The sequence below is a fragment of the Culex pipiens genome, chromosome 2, assembly GCF_016801865.2.
Source record: "Culex pipiens pallens isolate TS chromosome 2, TS_CPP_V2, whole genome shotgun sequence".
Classification (NCBI taxonomy): domain Eukaryota; kingdom Metazoa; phylum Arthropoda; class Insecta; order Diptera; family Culicidae; genus Culex; species Culex pipiens.
In genome coordinates this window covers 211,527,573-211,544,544 of record NC_068938.1, presented here as the reverse complement: position 1 = coordinate 211,544,544, position 16,972 = coordinate 211,527,573, and the positions used below count along the sequence as shown (strand labels likewise).

The 16,972-nt window shown below is 38.1% G+C and overlaps 1 protein-coding gene across 3 annotated transcripts in view; it reads left to right on the top strand.

Moving 5' to 3' along the window:
* Positions 1–378: 378 nt before the first annotated feature.
* LOC120412351 (DENN domain-containing protein 5A) overlaps positions 379–16,972 on the top strand; it is a 41,585-nt gene continuing 24,991 nt past the window's right edge. For 2 of the 3 annotated variants that reach the window (XM_039572766.2, XM_039572765.2), the window contains exons 1-2: positions 380–581; positions 1,287–1,674. In XM_039572766.2, coding sequence (XP_039428700.1) covers positions 1,470–1,674 — 205 coding nt within the window. In that variant the 5' untranslated portion in view covers positions 380–581; positions 1,287–1,469. Of the gene's footprint in view, positions 582–1,286; positions 1,675–16,972 lie in introns of all 3 variants that reach the window. The other variant, XM_039572764.2, reaches the window with a different exon arrangement.

The window sequence follows — 16,972 nt, the reverse complement described above, 5'->3', positions numbered from 1 at the left end:
ATTTGTGTCGACGAGGGGTCACGAGATTGATCTGTGAACATTTTATTCATATTATCCTTTTTGAACCAAACTAGACCTTGTTCGTGCATATCAATAAAGGTTTGAATTTAGAAGGTTGAATTGTGGACCTATTGTGCAATTCTACACCCAAACAAAGATTTAAATGCAATAAATGTCTGCTGTAAATCACAACACAGGGGCTAACTTCGCTCACAGCAACCAAGAGATAACACCACTACAACTTTGCTCACCTGTCACGCGTAGGACGCCAGCGTAGTTAGTGTTTGTGACATCACGCTGTATACAACACAGAGAGCGATGGGTCCACAAGCAAGCCTGGAGAGTCTGGTCCCACTCTCTGCATACTTTTGCTTTCAGTACGTCTTTGTCTTTCCACTGCTACCGATGTACGCGGACGTGTCGCGACGGTGCTCTACGCAGTTAAGGGGATACTAGGCACTTGGAAGGAGCAGAGCAATTAAAAGGATTGCAGGATGAAAATCCTTTGAAGTGGGAGTGAATCAAGGCGTTTTCAATCGCAATCGGTGCTCCTCAAGTTCAGTGCGTGTCTGTTTTGTGAGGTTGTAATTAGTTCTGTTGGTGCAAGTTTTCGGGAAGAAAGGATTTCCTGAAACCTTTAGTGTCTCGCGTTATCGATTGTCCACAAGCCTGTCATCGTCGTGCGTTGCTGACGAAAGCATGAAATGAATTAAAAATTCAACCAACACTCCAAGGAGAAAGAAAATCCCCACAGAAAAGGCCATTGGCGATCTTGGTTGTGCATGATATAAGAGTTAGGAAAGCAAAACGAGATGAAATGGAAGCTGCTGCCAAGATGAAGTGGTGTCAGAGTGTAGTTCATACGTAGAGGATTCGAAGGAAGAAAAAAAGCAAGAAGGAAAGAAAATCGATCTAAACCGCGAGCAATCATACAAAAATCTTGCTCTCTCTCGCTCACCGCTGGATCCCTTCGCGTGTCTCCACGATTCGACTCACGAACGAGTATCTCGTCGTAGTGACAGCGTCGTGTGTTGTGTTTGTTGTCCACACCACGTGCATATGGTTGAGTGAGATATATCCTTGTGTCAGAGTGTGTGTGTGTGCGCGCTACGGAGGTATTTAACTCTGTACGGGTTGTACAACAACACGAAGAGCGTAGCGTAGCGAAGAATCAAAACGTGTATGTTTTGGGTGAAGAAGGTCACCAGATATTGTGTGTTGGCTTGTGGTCACAGCTCTCTACCCTACCCTCCCCATCCAATCTGATCCAATGTCTTATGTATCAGATGTGCTCGCCAGTGCCACAAAACCGTGAAGAAAAAATGGTTTCGAGAAAATTGTAAATAATAAAATATATCAAAGCCAACGCACCTCGCGCAGCAAGCAAAAATCGAATTCCATTCGCCAAAATTGCCAAAGTGTAATTGATATATTGTGCAATCCACCCCACTCGGCAAAATTGGCCAAACATGAGCCAAGAGAAAACCAATGGCCTCGAAGGCGAGTCCAGCCGGGCTTCGAGCAGCTGTAGCACCGCGGCGGACTCCGCCAGCACCCTCGGGAAGCCCAAAGGGCTCAACGAGAGCGTCCAGCAGCAGTACACCCGTTTTGCGGATTACTTTGTCATCTGCGGGCTGGACCTGGACTCTGGCCTTGAACCTGATCTGTTTGCAGGTACGTACCGACCTAGGCGTGTGACCTAGAAAGAGAAACTGCAGCAGTGCAGGTGCATCTCTGAGTATGGTAGATAAGCAAGACTGTGTGAGTGCGGAGCAACAAATGGGCAATGGGATTCTCAAAATCTGAAAAGATACAGACTTGCAGGGGAAGTGCATTCCACCACAAAAGGTTTCCCACGGGTCGTAGACGTGAATAGAGCGAAACGAAAAGATTTTTGTTTTCTAAAGCTTTTTTTCTAAGAATGCAGCGGAAATATAGTTTTTTGTGCAGAAAGGTGAAATCTGAAACAAAGGTTATCCTAATGCAAAAGAACTTGGCAGGACATTAGATTTTTTGTTCGACGCTAAATGAATAAGGATTTCTAAATTCTACCACTTTAGTTTGTTGAAAAAAAACTAATTTAATCCTCCTATGTAGTATATGCCTTCTTCGTTTTCGTTACCAAAATTTGGACCTACAAAAAATTGGGAAATCGTTGACTTCTGGCATTAAACTTTATTTTGGTACAAAACAGCTAAAACCAAATGCTTCAGAAAAGTCCAAAAATATAACTTAAGTTGTCATAACTTGAGGCAGGGTTGCCAGAACATCAAGCTTTTAGACTTGTTTGGAAGGTCTTTCAATTTACTATCTAACGTTAGGGTAGATAATTGATCCGCACATAGTTTCATACATTCATACAGGTATGTACGATCCGGCTTGCAAAAAATAGATAAATATCACTTAAGTGGTCATACCTTAAGACAGGGTTTCCAGAACCTTCGAGTACCTATCAGATATCTGAGGCTGGCTTCAAAAAAATCATAAATATCATTTTTTGCAATTCCGTCGTGAAAATTCTCATTTTTCAGTCATTCTCAAGCGACAAAAAGGCCTACTTTTCTCCTCAGTAGAACAATTCAGCACTCAAATGGATGCTGAATAATCGAACATTTCAGCACTAGTATCGAAAAAAAAAATCAGCATTTTTTTTTTGTTTGACATAAAATTCCATTCAAAAAATGTTTTATGTTTTTTGTTGTATTTATTAAGGACCTTTTAACTATGAGTCTTTCGGGTTTTTTGGAGCTCGTTGCAGAACATGATTTTTTTAGCATTCGACGTATTTATTCAACACGGTGAACCTCGTTGGATAAAAGTACGACTCATGCTGAAAAATCTTGTTTTTGCAACTTGTTGCATAAACTATTTTAAAGTGGTGATAACTTGAGACAGGATTGCTGGATCTTCAAAATGTTTGACTCGTTTGAAAAGCCCTACCTTTCAAACGATATTCATTTAACACAATGATATTTGATACTATTTCCTGCCATTTATGTAATACTTAGATTTATGAAATAAAAATTATAAAAAAAACTGGGGAAAAAACATGTACAATCGATTTTTACTATTTAGAGTACATTGTGTGTGTGTGTGTGTGTGTGTGTGTGTGTGTGTGTGTGTGTGTGTGTGTGTGTGTGTGTGTGTGTGTGTGTGTGTGTGTGTGTGTGTGTGTGTGTGTGTGTGTGTGTGTGTGTGTGTGTGTGTGTGTGTGTGTGTGTGTGTGTGTGTGTGTGTGTGTGTGTGTGTGTGTGTGTGTGTGTGTGCGGGACCACGCGGTCGCTTCTTACAAACTGAGTTGTTTCCATGTATTTTTAGATCTACATTCTATACACGCAAATAACTCGCATAAGCATTTGGAAGGTGTTAGCTCTGCCGAGCTACCTGGCTAGCCGAGCGCGAGGTACTTCAGCTTTATCGACAAGCCCCGCCCTGAAGAACGTTTGGACCAATCGGATTCAAACGTTATTTAGAACTTCCGAACCCTTGTCAAATGGACAAGAACCCAGCGCGTATATAGTTGATAGTAACAGTATTCCTAATTCCAGTCATAGCTCACCAAGTCGCGAAGGCATAGTGGTTAGCATTTTTGCTTACCAATCCAAAGGACGGGGGATCGAACCCCGACTCGCGCGACTTTGATTTTTCGTTCATGTTCAGAGTTTCAAGATTTATATTTCCTATACTTTCTCGTTGGGAGCAGATGGGAATCGAACCCAGGACCATTCGCTTACAAAGCGAACACCGTGACCAGTCAGCCACGGTCGCTCCACATTTTTACTATTTAGAGTACATTGTATAACGATATTCTGGCCTTTTCACAATTTAGCATTTTCACTATTTTTAATTTTTTAGATCACGATAATATAAAGACGTAAATTTTCTTGAATTTATTTAAATTTTACGTATTTCTGGTAGTAGCACATTGTTTGTATTGTTTTAAGCATCCCCTTGACCATGTCCTGGGCCTAGGGACAACACTTTGAATACAATTTGTACCAGCTCACTTTTATTTATTCAAAAGTATTCTGAATTTCACTGTTTTTAGCAATTCAAGTATTGTATTTGTTTATTTACTTATTTGTCATTTTGTCAAAATAATCCATTTTGCATTACAGTACCGACGAAATAATACGAAGTCCTCCGAAAAATAAGAATTAGAAATAAGAATATCTTCGGATAAACCACGTAAAAATATTTTCAGATGTCGATCTCAAATCTGACCCAAAACATGCTCTTGAGTGATTCGGAAATGTTTAATCCAAGATGTAGATTACACAGAAAAAAAATCATGGTAATATTACATCTGGGAAGGGGTACATCTTTTATGTAAGAAAAAAAAACCTCTGAAAATGAATGATTTTATCACTATTCTGGTGTAATGTCGCTTTTTCAGTCTCAATTGAGGTAAAATTACATCATAAAAAAGGTAATATTCAACATTCCAAATTAACACAATTTTTACTGTGTAGAGTAACGATGATGACATATGCATTTCAAATTTTTACATTCTAATTTAACTAAAAAGAGTAGCAAAACACGAGTTTGAAAAAGTCAGAAAATAAAAATAGAAAAAAAAAACTTTTTTTTCTCCGTCATTCGATTGTTAGAAACTCCTAAGAAACTTTTGGATAGTCAAACATACGATAATCGAAATGAGTGCCATCCCTAAAGTACGTCACGCTAAAAGCATCTCTGAAACAAACCTTTTGAAGGGCTAAGTAAATTTCGAACAATTTTAGCTATGACCCAGCGTTTTAGCTCTATTTGAAATACTTCTTCATCTTTATCTTGACAAATAAAAAAAATCCTTGTAAAAAAAACGTATCAGACGAACGAAATGTGTCGCGGCTACGTTTCAATTTTTTATGAAGTAATTCTAAACTGGAAATGGTAGTTCTTACGAAAAACAAGCTTCTTTTAATCTTTAAAACGCCAAAGTACGACTTACCACATACCAAATAGGTAGTACGACTGCCAAAAATGGCAAGTCACCAAACCGAAGAGAACGAAACCGTCCGTCCAGAACAAGCAGCTACTTGGCGATTAATCCGCAAGCCCACACTCAATTCCGCGCGCACAGGCAACGTGCAATCAATATATGCCGCATTCGTTCGACGACCTCCCATCTTCGACGACTGACTGTCGTCATCTCTCTCTCTCTCTCTGGGATGATCCAATCTTCTAGCGCTAGAACAATCGACTTCTACCGATGCGAGTCCCGTTTGCTGGCAATCCCAAAGACTGATACCCATCTCGGGGGAAAACGACGTATCGCTCGTTACAGTCGCGCAAAAGTACCCTGTAAATCACTCGCAATGTACAGCGGAATCCGCTACATGACGGAAGAGGTAATTTAGACAAGACCCTTCTCCGAAAATGTAGCCAGAGCAATGATGATGTATGCTCCTCTCCCGGAGGGCTTTGCTCGACATGCAAAATAAACAATTTGAAAGTGCTTCCTGTGCATGTGCGACGACCTCGCTCCGTACCCCGAACCGGTGTCGAGAGAAGGTTTAGAAATAACCCGTGCAAGCGTTCCCAGCGGAAGGCAGGTCGGACATTCTGCTGTGTAGCAGCATCCGACGACGTTACGGCAAGGCAAGAGGTACACCGAAGTACATCAATATTTCAGATAAAACGCCCGTTCTTGGCGCGTCGGATCTCGTTTATTTTTAAAACATGCGGATGTATCGTGGGGGTTGCGTCACTAACAAACCAAGCCTGCAAACAACAACAGACCTGCCAACCGACCGTGTGTTGTGTATACAAATGGTGAAGAACCAGCTCAGCAACTTCGCGGCGCAGAGGGAAGGGGTGAGGATGTAATGGTAAAAGATTGCTGTTGCTACAACACGTAGTATATGATTCGCTTGGGAAGGTTCGATCCCAGGGTCTGGTCCGCGTACGTCTACTAGAGGATACAGAAACAGACCATCGACAGTGTTGCTGCCAGTTGGTGTTGGTCGGTTGTTAGATTCGATTTGTACTAGCAGCAGCGACCAAGTACAAGATGTTGCACCAACCCGACCCCGTTTAGAAGCAAGCACAAACATATTGCTGTAATAATAGGAAGAACTCCGCGGCTGCTGCTGCGCTGCAGCAGGTCGTCAATTATGATAATCCTCGCGCACTTGACGCGCTAACATGTGCAGTCGATGCAGACAGACGCTGGACTGATTATGGTATTTACGCAGCTTGTAGCCCCGGAGAGCAGATTGGACAATTACGGCGGACGGTGGTTGAGGAATGTTACCCACCGCCAAGACTCTCGGTGGAGTTTTGAATAACTTTGTATACCGATTATAGGCGTTTACCATGGCAAATAGGATAATTGTGGAAGCAGATGCATGCTTTGGAGATGTTATGAGTTTTTAGTGGTTGGCGGTACAAATCGTCTGGAACGTTGCATGAAGTTTTTATGCAAGTCTCAAGTCATTTTCTCAAAAATGCCTCGTATAATTTTATAAAGTAAACCAATTACATCACGTGCTTCTCTATTCGCCTTCAATTCAAAACCTTTACAATGTATATTAATTCATTCCTCCCACCCAGCCAACAATACGTCAATTAGCGGCCAATTTCCAGTCCAAAAATAGTTACTCAACGACTCCCAATTTACCGGAGGCCACGACCACTTATTGTAAATTCATACGGCACCGAGATTTGCCGTGTCACGATTTTGTTGTATTGAAACCGCGAAATCTTCGTCATCGTCGCCGCCACCTCAAATGAAAGTAGTCCCGGGTGACAGCCTAGCTTTCACTTTGCAGAGATATTGGCACTGGCAAATTGGCATGACGACGCCAAGTGTCGCACACGTCGTTTCTGGAGCCTGCTGATATAATCGGGCCACTTCGATCCAGTTTTGTGGACCAGTTTTGTGGATTGGGAAAAAATAGGAGAGGAAGTCACTTTTCAGTCACATTCCTCTAATTGCATGTCAAGGTTCCATTCACCGGGCGGGTATTTGACAGGGGGGACCTCGGGCTGGTTAGAGAATGCCGGCGCTCATTTCCGAGAGTGATTTTAACACCTGGGATACCAAGTTTGGTGAAAATGCAAAATTAATTGACCCAAAAGACATTTATCTTACACACCAAAAAATAATCATGTGATTTTACGTCTTTTAGATGCACATAACTGGAGCGTATCATAAGACGCAAAATTACGTCTGATTTTAAAATTACACGAAGATGAAAGCTGAAAAAATTGGTCGAGTAAAATTACACTACTTGAGAATTACACGAATGTAAAATCAAACCGGCTACATAGACTAAAATGTTAAAAGTAATTCTTTCAGATTTGATACCATCATTTTAAAATTGAAATTGAACTTTATTATTTTTTTTCAATCACAAAACATTTTTTCACAATAACACTTTGTAAACAAACACACGACCAAAGCTCTGACTTCCCTTGTTGCTCTGCTCGCGTTGAAATGGCCATTTTCTGTAAGCCTGCCCCTAACTCACCGGTGCCGGAGACCAAAACACTAGCAGCCAGAAAAATCAGTTCCGTCTGGTCACAGGCTGAAAAGGCATCTGGCCGGGTCATCAAAATTCAGACCTTGACCTCCTCCTTGACCACGGAAAAGACGCCAACACTCACGGAACCGGCTGCCGAAACGAACGGTCCGGTCCGGGAGGAGAGCTCCTCGTATTTCTAGGGCTTCGAAAGTTTCTGTGCTGAGTGATGCGGTTGCTGGGAGCATTCCTGGCCATTGTACCATACAGAAACAATCATAGTAAACCATTGATCATTGTTACACTAAGCAACCAACGATATAGTTGACATTCTGGGGAATGTTACATTGGCGACGAGGAAAAATTTGAAAATTGTGAAAATTTCAAGAAAATTTATATTGCAATCAAAGTTCTATCGAATAATAAGAAAAAAATTGTCAAAGAATGAACAGAGAAATGATTTCGAATGATGTGATGTTGGAAAATATTGCTGCTTGAAAGCGCCAAATTGGCAAATTGGTGAAAATAAGTTGTTTTATTTTGACTCATTGATTTTATTTAGTTTTAGCTAAATGAAGATGTTGAAAACCTACTGGAATTTGTTTTATCCGGATATTCCCTTAACCTTATAATCGGTGAAAGGTAACACGGAAGTTGAAACTGCGAGTAAGAAAAGTTACAAATTGATATAATGTTAAATTGGATTTGTCCACATATCGAATTGAGCTGTAATTGACTGTAAGTTTTAAGAAATGTTTTCAAAGAACGATGAGACTCCGGTCTACCGGGGTTGAAACGATTAGATCGTTTAACCTTAATTGTCGAGACTCAGGTCTGGCAAGTAAATCGGTGAGACTCCGGTCTACCGGGACTGGAACGATCCTATCGTTCAGTCTACTTTGTCGAGGTTCCGGCCTGGCAAGAAATCGGCAGGACTCCGGTCTGTCGGGATCGAAATGAATCCGTTCGTTTGGTCTATTTTGTCGAGACTCCGGTCTGACAAAGAAAATCGATAGGACTCCGGTCTATCGTGTCGGAATGATCCTGTCGTTCGACTTTATTGGCGAGACTCTGGTCTGCCAAAGTAACGGTAGGACTCCGGTCTGCCGGGATTGGAACGATCCTGTCGTTCAGTCTATTTTGTCGAGACTCCGGTCTGACAAAGGAAATCGGTGGAACTCAATGTTCACCGTGCCAGATCGATCCGTCGATTGGTCAAACAGAGTTACGTTACTCATACATTAGTCAATGTAGATATAACATGATTGAGTTCTGTTTACCAAGAAATCGAACTGATAAAACGATTGAAGAGATAATGATCGTATTTACATTGTGATTAGTTATTCACGAAATAGCAGTTACAAATTATTTAACATTGTTATTAATACTTTCCATTAGGGAAAATATTGCATTTGCGACACATTCTAAATATTTTCCATTTTAAGAAGAAGGAGGAAGATGCCAAAGGGAGTTTAAGCATAGAAAACAAACAAATTTGTGAAATTAAATAATTGTTCAAGCAATGAGTCGTCATGAGACATTGTTGGTCTTACTGATTATACATGTTTGTTATTAGGTAAAGTTGAACGTATAAAAGGACATGTTCAAGTAAGTAGTCTATTTTAAATTTATTTAAAACAAGGAAGAGATGTACCATACAGAAACAATCATAGTAAACCATTGATCATTGTTACACTAAGCAACCAACGATATAGTTGACATTCTGGGGAATGTTACAGCCATCACCACTCTGTTTGATCCCGGCATGCTTGGTGAGAGGCCTGCATAAGATTCCCATCCCGATACACTTCGGAACATGGCCCGGATTTTCAGCGCACTGAAACAGGAAAACAAAAGAAACAAGCAATGTCACAAATCGTGCTAATTTGTCGGAATTTTTGAGCACTTACCTTGGGTATGGGTTTTCTATGTCCTTTTTGGCCGGTGGAAGCAAATTTCGGACATTGTTCCAGACTGCTGCTGAGTTTTTCTTTCAAAAAATAAATTTGCGTCGACTCTCGTTGCTCTCGTTTCGCGTTGTCGAAGATGGCTGACATTTCGAAAGTGACAAACTGCACTCTCAAGAGGAAAGCACTGGGTTGGTTTAAAATTGTGGCTTATTTGATGTAAAATTTAACGAATTAACACGCTCCGGTTATGTGCATCAAACGTATCGTGTTATTACGTTTCGAATAATGTAAAATTCAGATAAAACCATTGCCAAGAAAATTGGACAATTTGCGTTTGATTTGCATCGTAAAACCGCAAAATTACTTCACATTTTCAATTACACGACCGAGTTTTCTGTTCGATTCGCAATTACATTCAATGTAATATTAATATTTTTTTAGTGTGTAAAAGAAAACTTCTTCAATTGTTTTATTTACAAGTGTTAAATTCAAATTTTCATTCCAGTTTCATAATTTTATTCATGTTTTAAACCCTATTAATTTTTCCTTTTCTTTTAATATCACCTTTTGGGAAATTTTTGATCTATTCCCGATCGGCCTTTTGGCGGCCATGTTTGTTTTAGAAAAAAACATTCAAATCTTGATAAAGAATTGCCCCAAAGTAAAAGACACTTTCTACGAAATTAACATAATCTTAATATTTTCATTAACTTTATCTAAATTTTCCTTATTCTTTGGGCAAATTCTCATATGCTTGGTGGGTTATGAATTCCATCCAATTTGCTGTTTATCGCAATTTAAAACATGTTTTGCAAAACTTTTGAAAACTACTGTGCTAATTATTACAAAGTTTCAGTTAAAAATGCCTTTTTGAAGCTAAAATTGAACGTGACAGTGCTGATATGTCAAGATTGAAAATGAATTTAATACGAATTGTCAAACTGAATACCTTTTAAATAAACGTGCTATAAACTGAAAACAACTTAAAATATTTTTTTTTGCAATTCCGTCGTGAAACTACTTACTTTTCCTGTCATTCTTGAACGACGAAATAGCCTACTTTTCTATACCAAAAATAACAGAATCGAATAGCAAAAAAAATCCTCTTTTTGCAACTTGTTGCGTAAACTACAATTTTTCAATTTCGTCGTGAAACTTCTTAATTTTCTTGCAATTCTCCAACGCCGAAATGGCCTACTTTTCTCTACCAAAAATAACAGAATGAAAAATTAATACCATTCTACATCAGTGCTGAAATGGGTGCTGAAAAGTTGAACTTTTTAGCATTAGTTTATTTTTATTATTTTTTAATATTTATTGATTTGAACGGTGAATTTACTTAACACATAAATGTTTGACCTAAAATTCCATTCAAAAAGCGTTTTTTTGGAATTGAAAAAATGGTAAGCAACTCGTTGCAAAACTTGATTTTTTAAGTACTCGTTGTACTCTGGGTGCTGAATAGTGGTTCGCAAAACGGCCTCGATTTTTAATTGTCAAAGTGGAACCAATTTACTATTCACCAAAAATAGAGAGTATTGTTATCGATCATCAATAATTGTTTTGCAAGAATGAAAAAAAATGTGGCTTTTGAAGACCAGGAGTCAAGTAAAGAAATCTTAAGAAAGTTGAAGGCGAAATCGTCATATTTCATAATTATGAATGGAAGTTGTTTATGGAGAAGCTTTCTTAATTGTTTGATTCCTTTTGAAAACCTACTGGTTTAGTTTGTCTCTGTTTGTTGGATCAGCTTCGCTAGAAAAAGCGAACCAGAAAGAGCTGCAGGATTCCAAAATCAGCCAAGGAATTTGTCTGCGACATTGCATAATGGCACTCTCACCGCAGTTCTTCGTCACCCGTATAAAAACAACCTCTTCTAACCGATCAAAACTTTGAAACTCACACAATTGTCCAGTAAAAACTGTCATAAACTGATTATAAAACAGCTCATTTACCAGAAAGAAAAAAGTCATACTTGTACTTGAACAACCTCCTACTTGATAAATGTAAACAAAGTGGGATCATTCGAAAATTACGTTACGAATTCTCTCTATTAATCACCCATGTTGTACTTATCCATCTCGATAAACCTCGTTGCATAAAAGAACGACGCGTTCCGAAAAAAATCTCCTTTTTGGCAACTTATTGCATAAACTACTATTTCCTTAGTTGATAACCATTTTAACATGATTGAACCATTTTTAAAATATTTTAATTTGTTGTGAAACTTCGCAAAAAAACCGTAAAAACTGTTTTTAAGTGAAATGTTAAAACCAAGGCTTGTAATTTACTTTTTCTTTTTTTTTTACTCCTATAAGAGATTATAATTTTTTTTGAAACAAATTTCGTGGAAAAATTAAGCACTCTTCTCATTTTTTTTTATTCTAAACATAAGAAGAACACTAAAGAAGGCAGAACAATTATTGAAGAGTTAATGAAAACCTATTTAGAAAGTTGAAAAAGTCAAAAGTCCTTTTCACAGTCTTACAAATTTTGACGTAGGAAAATATCAGTTTTATGTTTTGAAAAATTACAAAACATAGCTTAGTTTTGCACTGAAAAATCTTAGGTTTTTAATTCTACTAAACTCAAAATTTTGTTCACAGATATAACTTTTCCATTAAAAAAGCCGAAGCCATTTTTTTTTAAGTTTATGTCTCCACTCCCCTTCCAAAATCGGTCTGAAAAATCAGCGAACAAACAATATTTTTTTCGAAAAAAAATAATAAAATTTCAATGGAAGCACAAGTTTAATCAACTGAAAACAATTAGGAATGCATTTTTCATCGTTGATAATTATATAAAGCATGTTTGGGTTCTTTTGTATTGAAATGCATTGTTTGTTCTTTGGAAATTTATGACAGCATCATAACTTGCATAATTTTCAAATTCAGTTTGAGATTGAAGTCTATTGATTTTTTAGCACGACTTTAAATTTATCTTGAATGGCAAAAATTGGAAAATATAAACAAAAGTACTTGAAATAAATAATTCGAAAACATTGAAAAAAAATATGCCAAGGGAAATCAAAATCATTATTTGTTTGTTTCATTGCATTAAATAAACCTATTCAATTTCATGATGAGTTTGAACGGCAATTTTTAGGAGCCGTCCGGGGCCGGATGAAGTGCCTGTAGGTTGGGCACACCGATACAAAAAAGGCTGGTTTTCATCATAACTTCTACATTTCCGAGTTTTGAGTGTAATTTGACGAAATGCGGAATTTATATGAAAACATTCAAGTAAGTGAAAATTGATCCCACAGCAAAAATTCAGATGATAAAATCACATGCAAAAGCATGTTCTGCTCCTTTTTCAAAAAATACATCTAATATCACACACTGCATGTAAAATTTTCTAAACACCAAAAAAATGTCCAACCGGCGGGATTAAAACGCAGCACCTATAAGGACTGGCGCCTTAGTCCGCTCGGCCATCAGACCGATGAAGAATGGAAAGGATAAACGGATGTATTTTCAATTTCGGTCAATTAAGTTTCCCAACATGAAGGGTTCCATATGTCAGGGTGTAAGATTATATAGAATTTCAAAAAATAATGCAAAATTTATTTTACACCCAGTTTGCAACTTAATTTGCTGTGCATTTTCCGAGCAAATTTTCCGGAGATGTTTGAATTTTTCGAAAGAAATTTTGAATGAGTTATCCATTTAAAACAGCGATTCTCAACGGGGGTACCGGGCCTACTTGATTTACACGACAGGGGGTACCGGCCTAGAAGAAGGTTGAGAATCGCTGATTTAAAAGATCTGACAACCGAATTTAAATTTTTGCTCATCTGAAGTTCATTTCTTCTAATTTTAATGTGGTTCAGTTAACGATTTTAAGATTTATGTTGATGAATTTAACTATTTTTTTCTATAAACATGGACGCTACGGTGTTAACGCAGTTGAAGAAAAAGGAACGAACAAGAAATATTGAAAGAATTGGTTCGTGGAGGAAATTGCGCCATAATCGGCATGCCGCGAACGTGTGAGTTTTCTTGTGTGCGATTGCTGCTCGGAAGAAGTGAAATGGATCGTTTTTCCGCGTTTTGAGTCATTATTCAATTTTATTGATTCATTGCATTACGGAAACGACCACACAAAAATTTGGTATTTTTACCTCTGGTTGAAGGTGCATTGTCTCATGAAATTGGAAACTTTGGGAATTCAGAAACATGAAGATTAAATTCCGTAAAACCATATCTTTTGGATTTTTACAAAAAAAAAATAATTACACTCATCTTAACCTTAATAACCATGGTTAAACTGTTCCTGAAAAAAATACTGAACAGATGTCAGTAGATTAATTTCAGAATCAACTCAAAGTTAAGCATCCATCAAATCCAAACCAGACAGACAAAAAATATGTTATGAGTGACTCTCCACCCTCTGCCAGCCCCAAATTGATTACAACAACCCAGTGAGAATGGTTGGCGTATTTTTCTGCCCATTAAACCCCACTCAGCAACACTGCTGGGAAGCTCTTTCCGCAATCACAAGAGGCCGGCTTCTGGTTTTTGCCACTTTTGGGCGCCGACACGCCACAAAGCTCGCTGATTGAATTAGGCACTCCTGGTTTTGCCGGGACGGAATCATAACTTTGATAATGTGGATGGATTCGATGGGGGGGGGGGGAGGACATATTGTTTTATGTGGGCTCGGCCCCCGAAGACATTATCGACGATCGACGACCCAGGGCCCATTTGTTTTTCCCCTAAACAAATCAAGAGGGTGGGGGGTTGTTATATGGAAAAGCCAATTTATTTTCCATTAAGTTGGTAATGTTTGGGGACCGAATAGTGACTTGCTGGATTTTCCCCACTGAACGGCCTATGTGGACGCCCAGGTGAAGGAGAGCTGGGGTGATTCTATGTGGAATCCCTGGAAACTAAAAGATAACTCCGAATAAGATTTATTCAATTTAAGCGAAAGTTATAAAACTGAACATTTCCAGCGCCGTTCATGTCGTGTCTCTTAAAAGCAACCAACTTTGCTCATTTCTTTTACCAACACCACAACCACGATGATACATCAACTGTTAAATATTTAACAGTCCAACTCCCACACCCAACTCTGTTTAAACATGAGTAAAAGTCAAGTTGCGGGCGTTTTCCCTTACTTTATGCCGACCAAGCCAATGCTGAGCTGTCCAATTCCCTCAGTGTCAGTTATAGTTTCTCGCAAAAAAAAAAACTATATCTCCGTTCAACGCCTTGAAAGATCTCTAAAGTTTTACCTTGATGCAGTGAGAGAGATCTGTTGTACGAAATCTAAGCTTCGGAAACAAAGCAAAGCCCAGGCTGGTAGTTCCATTTCCTCCCCCCGAGAGGTGTTGGCCCCACAAAGACCACACGAAATAAATCTTGGGCAGCACCTGAACCAATTCGCAGGTCAGTGCACTGTAAAAATTACATGCGATTCTATGTAAAGTTACAATTTCCTTTTTGAACGTGAATTTTTGCTTAAAAGTGTAAAACTGTTTGAATCGATATCGAAATAATCTTTACTAATATCTCATAATTTTGTTACATACAATCGCATGTAAAATTACCTGTTTTTGTTTACAGTGTGCATTTCGAGCTTTGAAAAGTGCTGCACTGCCGGTGCTGTCATTTGGAATGATCGTTTTGTGCACCGGCTGTGTTGAAGGCTGTTGCACTTGCATGCACACGTACATGGACACACACACTGCTGCTCGGTGCGGTTTCGCGCTTACTTTTCAATTCAATTCAATTAGGAAAAAATGGTTTCGCAAAGCTGCCACCAGAGAGCGGTATAGCGCACACACGCGCGGGGAAACAAAAGAGGAAGCGCACAATGAACGTACCTTAATAAACACCCTCATTTGTTGGACTGTTTTTGAAAAGCTTTGACTGCTTTTGCGATTCAATTACTGGCTTGCGGTGGACGAGTTGGAGTGAACTTCCGAAGTTTAAGTAACCCTTTGGAAGCTTAAAAGCGAACTGAAATGTTTAATTATTTTGAATGATAAAAATTAACCATAAGATAAAAATAATTTCCTCAAAGACCGCAAATTAATTTCCAATGAGGAAGTCGGCGGCTCAAACCACAACCCAATACTCCGCAAAAGGGTGCAGCAAGAAAGTGAGTGTGCAATAATTATTTTTGTCTGTTGGTTTAAGTGCAGAAACCAAAATAAATGCCCGCATTTAAAAAACAAACCAACTGGTTGGCTCGTAAAAAACAACAGTACGGTTATGGCTTTGAACTCGAAGGTGCACCCTCAGCAAAACGGAGAGTTCAATCTGGCGAATAAATTGTCAGTGAAAGTTGTTGCCGTGTGTGAACTTATGGAACACACTTTGTGTGTGTTGTACGGACTCGTAGACAACGAGGAGAGGTGCATTTATTTGCGATATTTACTGCTATGGCAGTTGAACCGTTTAGTATGCATTTGAAGTCGATTTCACTTCGAAGGTTAATTTGGTTGAGCTTTGAAGGTTGAAGTTCAAAGTTTCACTTATTTAATTAAAGTATTTTTTATAGATTTGTTTATACTAATAATTTCTAGTTTTTAATACATTTGAAAAACTAAATGAATCGTGAACATTACGCGATTGAGCAAGATTTACATAGTTGCAAAAAAAGGCCAGAAAAAAACATCATATAAAAAATAAGAAATTCTCTCGAATTTTGTATGAAACTTTTACCATGCACTGTAAACAAATTGTGTTTGTTTTGAGGGTACAAAATTGGAAGGAGTAATATAAATTATTTTATCATTTAATATTACCTCAATTTAGACTGGAAAGTGACAAAACGCTGTAAAAGTGTTAAATTTACACATTTTTATCAGCAAAATAACACATTTTTTTCTGGCATAAAAAAATGTACACATCTCCTATTACATTGCCATGATTTTTTTAAAGGTGTTCAAAACAGGTTTGTAAATATAGAAAAATCTTTTTCATAAGAAGAAATTTTCTGCTCGACAGACTACTTTGATTCTTTTACAAAATTAATAATCAAATTGGGTTGATCATGCCAGATTGACTAAAATTGTGGATACTTTTAAACCGGGTTCGCAACGACTGATTATTTTTTAATCTTTCTGGTTTTGGCGAGCAGTCTTGTCGAAAAAGAAAAACAGATTTTCTCTACTTCACCGACGTTTCGGCCTTTATTTTGAGGCCTTTGAACCCCCTGAAGAAGGCCTCAAAATAAAGGCCGAAACGTCGGTGAAGTAGAGAAAATCTGTTTTTCTTTTTCGACAAGACTGCTCGCCAAAACCAGAAAGATACTTTTAAAGACAAATAAAAAAGTACATTTTTAATATTTGTTACACTGAGTTTTTTACCTTTTCATGCATGCAAATTTGAGGTTAGGTAAATAGAAAGTTCAAAGTTTGATTTAAACCAATTAAAAATTGTGTGTAAAAATATAAATATTGTAGCATGATTGTCCAAAATAACCAAGAGACTTAATCTAAATAAAATACCTACATATAATTTGAAAATATATTTATATTCAACAATACTTGAAACTTGTAATTTCTCTTACTGAAAAATTGAGTACAAATTTCGATAATGCAGTTTGTTTTCCGGTTTGAACCCATCTTATTGGTAAAAACAT